Consider the following 9,497-nt stretch of genomic DNA (forward strand, 5'->3'; position numbering starts at 1 on the left):
AAAAATATGCCAACTTTTTGGAATGACCCTACTAGGATAGGAAATTTATTCTCCATCTCTGCCACCCACAACTCAAGTAGGGCTATGTTCAAAGTGTACTAACTACCCTGTTGACTGAGGAAGAGAGAGATGGTGCTAGAAAAGGCTAATGAAGAGGCAGATACACTGCATGTTGCTGCCTGGCAATCCTATCTGAGCACCAGCAGCAAATGCAATTCCCACCATAGATCCAGGGTGGGACATGAATGACCTAGAAGATAAGGCTTGAATTGAGCATTATGGAGAGCACATTCTTGTAGGGCTCTGAAAGCAAGTGCCGAAGCAGAAGTTTCAATAAGATGTAAGGGGTGTGCCCATGGCCACCAGAAAATCCCTCAGATTTGAAGCATATTGCAATATACGGGTGTGGATAAAGATAACCTGAGGAATTTCAAGTTAGTTAATCAGACACTTTGTGACTCAGAGAACCCCAGATATCCAGCAAGAGTTGAAGAGAGAAGTTGTTTTTGATCTCTGAATATCTCATTTGGTGGAATTTGTTTTCGAAAAGACAATCCACAGAATGGGAGAAAATATTTGCAAACAATGCAACTGACAAGGGACTAGTCTCCAAAATTTACAAACAGCTCAAGAAAACAAACAACCCAATCAAAAAATGGGCAGAAGACCTAAATAGACATTTCTCCAAAGAAGACATACAGATGGCCAACAGGCACATGAAAAGATTATCAACATCACTACTTATCAGAGAAATGCAAATCAAAACTACAATGAGATATCACATCACACCAGTCCGAGTGGCCATAATCAAAAAATCTACAAATGATAAATGTCGGAGGGGATGTGGAGAAAAGGGAACCCTCTTGCACTGTTGGTGGGAACGTAACTTGGTATAGCCACTATGGAGAACAGCAAGGAGGTTCCTTAAGAAACTAAAAATAGAGTTACCATATGATCCAGCAATCCCACTCCTGGGCATATATCCATAGAAGAACATGGTACAAAAGGATACATGCACCCCAATTTTCATTGCAACACTGTTTACAATAGCCAAGACATGGAAGCAACCTAAATGTCCATTGACAGAAGAATGCATAAAGAAGGTGTGGTACATATATACAATGGAATATCACTCAGCCAATAAAAGAATGAAATGATGCCATTTGCAGCAACATGGACGAACCTGGAGATTATCATACTAATAAAGTAAGTCAGACAGAGCAAGACAAATATGATAAAATGTCACTTAAGAAAAAAAAGATGTCACTTATATGCGGAATCTAAAAATAACGACACAAATGAACTTATGTACAAAACAGAAACAGACTCATAGACTTAGTGAACAAACTTATGGTTACCAGGGAGGAAGGGTGCGGGGCAGGGATAGATTGGGAGTTTGGGACTGACATGTACACACTACTATGTTTAAAGTAGATAACCAACAAAGTCCTACTGTATAGCACAGGGAGCACTGCTCAGTATTCTGTAACATCCTAAATGGGAAAAGAATTTGAAAAAAAAATAGATACATATATATGTATAACTGAATCACTTTGCTGTACACCTAAAACTAACACATTATTAACTATGCTCCAATATAAAATAAAAAAAATTTTTAAAGATATTTAGTGACACCAAGGTTGATGTTTTCCTTTGTTTTGTAGAGTCCAGTCTGCTATTGGTTTCTCATCCTTGGGCCAGAATTCCCTCTCCTGGACAGTGTTAGAATGAGCACAGGTAAAGTTTGCTTCTGATTCATCTCTGCTTCCAAGGCTGAATACAAATCTTATTTATTTAATATATATTTAAGATATAGTCTATGGAAAAAGTTTATCTCTAATGCTCTCTGTACCTTTCCATCAGTTGAGAAAGGTTGTACTGACTTGGTCTTTAAAATCTAATTATTAAGGGGAGAAGCCTTACTTTAAGCTATAATATGATTCAATTCAAATGCACTGACTTATTGAATACTTATTTCTAAATATCATGCAAGAGAGTCAGGTACAAAAGAAACATAGCTCATCCATTAAACTCTAAAGGCAGAGTTCATCAACTGGACAAGGAGATTACTGAACCAAAGTTTCAAAAGCTAGATATGAATCTGTATGGAATGAAATTCCTCCTTTTACTGGGCTGAAGGTATAACCTGTGCACAGGTTTGGAAGAAATAACACTATATTTCAAATCAACTACAAGCAGTTTTACATAGAAAGTACAGTTTAAGATTGGGGAGCCGAGAGCAAGCTTCTAGAAGTTCCTAGCTTTTCCTGACGTGCCATAGAAAGAGAATCCTCTAAAAGGGGAGTAAGAGTAAAAAGTAGATTCTTTCTTCATTGATTCTACTTCATAACCACTGCCCTGACCATATTGGCTCCTGGTCTGAAGGAGACAGTTAAAAATGTCTCTCCGAGGTTTAACCCCTCCAAGAAACAAAAAAGCAGTGATGGTAACAACAATGCTATTTAAGCACCTGGTATGTTAGTTTCCTTACTAGCCCCTTTGTATATAGTATCTCAATTATAGGAGCTACCCAGAGATAGGTATTATTCCCACTTTATGCTTGAAGAAGTGAAAGTGAAACAACTTTTTCAAGGTTACACAGTAGGTATGTCACTGAGCTGGCTTGCAAACTCAAGCCACTGGAGCTTCAAAGGCCATGTCTTGTCACATGTCCTAAAGTGTGATGCCCCATAACCCATGAGAAGCCTATTAGGACACACCAGGGCATAAGTCAAACTGAGAAAGCAGGTTTTCCCCTTCCTAAGAAACAGGATTTCAGGTTGGGAAATTTAGGTTCAGAAGGATGTAAAGGACATGCACTGCTCCACACAAGTTCATGGGGTCCTTCCCTCACAATGTAAACCAGAGCAAGGGGAAAAGTCTGCAGTATCTTACTTTTAGGTAATAGCTATTTGTCTGTCTTGAAGTTAATTCAGGATTCTACCACCACTTCCAAGTGCTGTAAGGGTATCAAACTTCCTTAAAGTGTGACAGCCAGGCTGAGTTCTAATCCCAAGAAGATTCTTCATCCCTCTTCTAGAAAGGCCTTTCTGATTTCTACTGGGCATCCTTAACTAACTGCAGACTCCAGGGAGGCCAGACAACAAACAAGAGCAGGACTTGGACCCAAGGGATCATGACTCAATTAACAGGTCTGTCCTCCATAGACTTAGACCTCTCTGGACCAACCCTAACATGTGGTGGATAGCTGTGTTCAAATTTAGAATCTGTGTCCATCGGGGACAAAGACTGCTATTTTCCTTCTCCACTAAGATAGTGGGAAGGTTACAAGTGGAATTACCCCTGAGCAGAATGCTTATATGTGCCAGGCCTCAGAGGCATTTGCAGAGCCCCAGGCTCTTGCTGACACTACACATCCCAGGTAAGAGCATCTTACACAAGGAGGATGTAGAAATGGAGCAAAGGTCATCAGTATGTGTTCCCAGCCTATAAGAAAGAGCTTAAAGTTGGGCGGCCAAGTTTAGATCGTGCTCCTATATAAATTTCTAAGACCCAGAGGGAAGGAATTCTCTTGCAAGGAGACAGAGAGGGTGGAGTCCACACAGAGCCATACACAAGGAGGCTGAAGAGGCCCTCTAGTTCACTAATGCCAATACAGGAACCTCCAGAATACCTCCAGGTGCTTTAAAAAGGCACGATATATTTGATTCTTCTTCAACTGCCAGGCCCTGTGCTAGCATAAGTATTACAACAGAGAATGAGATAAACATGCTCCGTACTCTCATGAAACTTATATTCTGTTCAGGGAAACAGGCAGGTAAACAAACAAACCAGAGTACTGTGTGTGTGCAGTACAAAGACAGGCCTCTTTAGGTTGATACCTAAGCTGTGGCAATGTATAAGGACTAGCCAGGAGAGGAAGATGAGTAGGCTATTCCAACACCAGGAAAGAACATCGGTAATTATCAGAGGCAAAAGATCATGACACATTTGGGAAAAAGAAAAATTCAGCCATGTAGAAAGGTAGTGAGCAGGGTGAAAATGCTAAGAATTGTGGTTTGTATTCTCAAATATATTTGGATATAGCTCAGGTGGGAGCTGTCCTGCTCTGATCGCATATACTCACAGCCCCACTGAACAGGAGCTGCCGTAGCCTCCTTCTACTGTGTTTAAGGAGTAAGGGCTGCCATTCAGACTAGGAAGGCATAAGTTAAGGAGTGTTATGATATTAGGGAAAAGGATAAAAGTCAGTAAAGCTAACCCCAAGGCTCATCCATCTCCATCCAGGAGCTGAAGTGCATCCCTCCAGTCATAGGTACCATTTTCAGTTTCATGATACGTTCCTGGAGGTGGATAGGAAGAGGAAGAGATGAAATGTAGATGGAACATCCATCAGGAAAGCAGCTTTGTGTGTTGTCAGGTATGAGGAAGGAAAGAGATAAAAATCAAATCCACCTTCTCCAGAGCTTGAGGCCAGTTCACAGGACTGAGGATATTTGGCTTGGATCTAACAAGGTCTGAGATGTAGTAGAGGTCTGCCTACTTTCGAGAGAAAACATTTCTTATGCTCATAATTCACTGGATATAGATTTAGCCTCTTACGTAATTCGGTCTGTGAGATCATCCTACAATGTGTCTTCTCTGCTCAAACCTAGAAGGGAACCACTGCCCGAGGGTATGGCTCAGTAGTGATGGGACTCAAATAACTTCAGAAGGGAAGATAGACAGTCAAACAGCTTCCCCACTAACATAGGAGGAAGGTAACCACAGTAAGGGAGACAAGCATCAGAACAGAAGACAAATTCATTTGGCAAGTCTCACTGATTTTTCCATTTAAGGACTCTCTTTTTTCTGGAGGGAAACTAGATTTCTTCACATGATTACACTTTGCTTGGTAAAACATCAAGTTATGAGAGCCAGTAAATTAGGAGGTAGGAGGGAAGTAGACAAGTGCCCTTTTATTGTAAATCTAAAAATCGTGGTAAAGATCATTTAGCATTTGACCACAATGAGATTAGAACTCTTTTGCCTTTGGAACTAGTTCTTTGAAGTTGTCCACTTTCCAATGTGTCCCAGTGAGAAAACAGGCAGGTTTTCAAGAGATGATACTGGTGAAGACTGTACACTATTGGGATCGGGTCTGATATATCCAAAGAAGAAGTGGCATGGTCAAGGGGGCAACTGAAGAGACCATCTACAGAGGCCTGGGAAGGGTTAAGGAAACTGACAAGGGATGGTGGAGGCCCAGGACTAACCCCAGGGAGCAGCATCACCTAACTCAGGCCTACCAGGTAAGGCAAGACGCAGTTGCCAGAACACAAGTGCAGGGAGGGGGTCACTTTTCAGAAGCTGTGGTCTTTGGTAGAAAATCACAGCACTGCCAGAGGCACCTGGCAGTAAGGGACCGGGGAATAAGTTCTTGATGTCTAGTCTCACCCCCTTATCTCCTGCCTCTCATTGGCTGAGCCCACCTAGAAATCAGAGGTAAAAAAAATCAGTAGCCCATAAATGTCAGCTTCTTGGGACATAGAACAGGGATCTGGAGGTACAGATGGAGAATAAGCAGCACAAAGGGTAAGAAACAAAGACAGGTTCCCCCCAGCCTAGCCCCTTGCCTCACCCCACCTCCTCACCTCAATCACAGGATGGTTTCTGTGCACTCTTTCCTTCCCAGCCCCATTAACTCAGCCTTTTCACCTTCCCTTTTTCCTGCTTCTGCCAACACTTTCTCTATTCTCATTTACAGTCATCTATGAGAACCTTGAGATGGAGTGAAAACCCAGCTCAAGCAGAGGAATTCTGTGGGATAAAGTCACTACAACCAACTTACACAAGTTCTCATCCTCCTGGCACCATGGCTACTTGGAGAGAGACATTCCAACATTCCTCAAAGTTTACTGAATGTATCTTTGGTTTTACACATTAGTCTCAACTGTCTGAAGAGCTAAAGCTTAGGGTTACTGTGCCTCAGACACTGCCTTCTCATTCAATCCTCATGACTTCTCTAGGACACACTACTTAATTTTGTTGTAGAATAAGGTCTATTGTATTTAACTAATGGGATAAAGTAATTTGCTTCAAGTTTCTACTGCCAAGATCTGAAATCAGATCTGGAAAATTCCAAAGCCCAGACTATTGACTGCTCTGCTATATTCAACCCAACAGGCTCAAGATGTAGAAGACAAAGCTTCTTACATGCTTCTTCCCTTGGCAATCCTCTGGTATACGCAGGAACACATTCTGTTATGATCCTTTAGACCCTAAAATAAATACAAAACTATTTCCATGTCTTCTTTCTAAATATTCATCTCCCCTTTAGCCAATTGCTCTGGACTCTGAGTAAAGGTATTTCTTTGGCCCAATATTCATCTAGGTTTCTTGCTATTCTGCACTGAATGTTATCTTTTTCCTTCCCAGGGAGAACCCTCTCTGCTTCTGGAATCTTATCCTCATTCAGTCTCCAAGAAGGCAGAAAGCCCTTGCAGGGATCTACCTTTGGGCAGACACACAAATTGAGCTCCAGTCATAGCTCTCACCTCTCGGAAATTATTTTGTTCCACCCTCTGGAAAGTCTTCTTCACCTGCCCACATCCACCTTGATTTTGGTTGGCAGATTAAGCATCTCAGCTCATCCAATAGCTAATGCTGGCCGCAAGATTAAGCTTTGACTTACCATAGAGTCTAGATAGTCCCAGGGGTCTGTCACTGTATCTTTCATCATCAATGCATGTCTTATCAAGGAGCCCTCACTCTGAATCCTGCTAATACAATCCTGAGAAATACCTCAGAGATAACCTACAGCGTTAAATTACTAAATAGTTACCTGTCCGCCTTAGGTTATTTTCACTGATGCAAGAACATTACCCCTTGAAAGACATATTGCATAAAGATACTCATACATTTCACTCAAATATGTATTTTGGCTTGTGCTTGGTAAACTTGTGGACATAACACAGTAATAGCATGCTGTGACATTATACTGTAACTTCAAAGGAAGTTTATAGAATCTTATCTAGTCAATGATCTTATTCATTATTATGGGACCTAAGAATATTCTTGTATTTTATCTCTGGAAAAAGAGTTCTACCGAATTTTGGGGCACAAGTAAGAAGGGTCGTTTATAACTAGCCACGCTCACTTTTCATAATGTCTGCTCGCACCCAGCTCCTTCCAGCTCACTGGCATTCCAGGACTGGAGTCCCTGCACATCTGGCTCTCCATCCCCTCTGGCTACATGTATCTGGTGGCCATGGTGGGGAATGTCACTATTCTGGCTGTGGTAAGGGTGGAGCGTAGCCTGGACCAGCCCATGTACTTCTTCCTGTGCATGTTGGCTATCATTGACCTGGTTCTGTCCACTTCCACTATGCCCAAACTGCTATGGATCTTCTGGTTTGGTGCTGGTGACATTGGCTTGAATGCCTGCTTGGCTCGAATGTTGTCACAGTGAAGTCAGGCATCTTCCTTGCCGTGGTTTTTGCCGCTATGTAGCCATCTGTGACCCACTCTGTCATACCACAGTGCTCACTCATACTATGGTGGGACATTTGGCCACTGCCCTCTTCTGGGGTGTACTCCTACATTGGACATCTGCCTCTGATGATCCGCCTGTGCACACCCCTTTACAAAGCCTGTGTCATCTCCCACTTCTGTGAACACATGGCTGTGGTCACCTTGGCATGTTGTGACAGCAGGGTCAACAATATCTATGGGCTGAGCATTGGCTTTCTGGTCTTGATCCTGGACCCAGTGGCCATTGCTGCCTCCTATGTGATGATTTTCAGGGCTGTGATGGGGCTGGCTACTCTGGAGGCCAGGCTTAAAACCCTGGGGATGTATGGTTCTCACATCTGTGCTATCCTGATCTTCCATGTTCCCACTGCTGTTTCTTCCCTCATTCGCCGATTTGGTCACCAGGTGCCTCCTCCAATCCACACCTTGCTGGCCACCTTCTACCTCCTCATTCCTCCAATCCTCAATCCCACTGTCTATGCTGTTTCCACCAAGCAGGTCTGAGAACGACTTCTCCAAATCCTGAAGATAGAAACTAAGGTCAGATGACTGATACCTCCTTCTTTCAAATAAGCTCATGGAGAAAGTACTTAAATATTGTGGGCAGCTTCCCATTTGGGAACTTCAAGCAGTCTGAGATGTTAGGCCCTTTGTTCTCTGGGTTTTGTAATTCCAAAGTAATGCTAGAAAAGGATGTACAGACTTGTGGTTGCCAAGGGAGAGAGGGTGGGAGAGGGACAGAGTGGGAGTTTGGGATTAGCAGATGCAAACTCATATATAGAGTAGGTAAACAACAAGGTCCTACTGTATAGCACAGGGAACTATATTCAATATCCTGTGATAAATCATAATGGAAAATGATATGAAAAAGAATGTATATATATGTAGAGCTGAATCACTTTTCTGTACAGCAGAAATTAACATAACATTGCAAATCAAGTATACTTCAATAAAATAAATTTTAAAAAAGATTGCATAACTCTAAATTCTAAGGGTAGATTTTTTTTAGTTACTAAAGCATATTTAAGCTACAGAGAAGGCAAAACAATGACAACATCAGTAACACAAGTAGCAGTTAGTGTTTATTCAGCACTTATATCATTCTTACAAATGCCCAGATATTTTATGAGGTACATTGTATTGTTCACATTTTGTTCACATCAGAATACTCTTGCTTTATGAACTATATAAAGAGTTTGAACTCCCTAGATCAAATGTCGTTTAGAGTTTATAATATTTTGTGGTGTTATATAATATTACTTACTGTTTTCTGTGTGTACTTTAATATGTAAATCCTAAAAAACTGGGTCATTTCATCAAAGTGGCCTTGGCTGCAATAAAAGCATTTTCTTTTTTTTCTCTGAATTTTATTTTTTTATACAGCAGGTTCTTATTAGTTATCTATTTTATACATATTAGTGTATATATGTCAATCCCAATCTCCCAATTCATCCCACCACCACTCCCCCCAACTCTGCTTTTCCCCCTTGGTGTCCATACAGTTGTTCTCTACATCTGAGTCTCTATTTTCTGCCTTGAAAACTGGTTCATCTGTACCATTTTTCTAGATTCCACATATATGCGTTAATATACAATATTTGTTTTTCTCTTTCTGACCTAATTCGCTCTGTATGACAGTCTCTAGGTCCACCCACATCTCTACAAATGACACAAATTCGTTCCTCTTTATGGCTGAGTAATATTCCATTGTATATATGTACCACATCTTCTTTATCCATTCGTATCTCGATGGGTATTTAGGTTACTTCCATGTCCTGGCTATTGTAAATAATGCTGCAATGAACATTGGGGTGCATGTGTCTTTTTGAACTTTGGTTTTCTTGGGTATATGCCCAATAGTGGGGTTGCTGGGTCTTATGGTAATTCTACTTTTAGTTTTTTAAGGAACCTCCATACTGTTCTCTATAGTGGCTGTATCAGTTTACATTCCCACCAACAGTGCAAGAGGGTCCCCTTTTCTCCACACCCTCTCCAGCATTTGTTTGTAGATTTTCTGATGATGC

The 9,497-nt window shown here is 41.4% G+C and overlaps 1 protein-coding gene across 1 annotated transcript; it reads left to right on the forward strand.

Moving 5' to 3' along the window:
* The first annotated feature begins 5,126 nt into the window (after positions 1 to 5,126).
* LOC103089555 (olfactory receptor 52M1-like) lies at positions 5,127 to 8,022 on the forward strand. The gene is given in 7 exon segments (XM_082931278.1): positions 5,127 to 5,252; positions 5,708 to 5,762; positions 7,090 to 7,116; positions 7,119 to 7,397; positions 7,400 to 7,438; positions 7,441 to 7,538; positions 7,540 to 8,022. Coding segments are annotated over 7 exon segments (1,107 nt in total).
* Positions 8,023 to 9,497: the final 1,475 nt, after the last annotated feature.

This window comes from Lipotes vexillifer, unplaced genomic scaffold (genome assembly GCF_000442215.2).
Source record: "Lipotes vexillifer unplaced genomic scaffold, Lipotes_vexillifer_v1.1 scaffold557, whole genome shotgun sequence".
In the NCBI taxonomy this organism is placed as follows: Eukaryota; Metazoa; Chordata; class Mammalia; order Artiodactyla; family Lipotidae; genus Lipotes; species Lipotes vexillifer.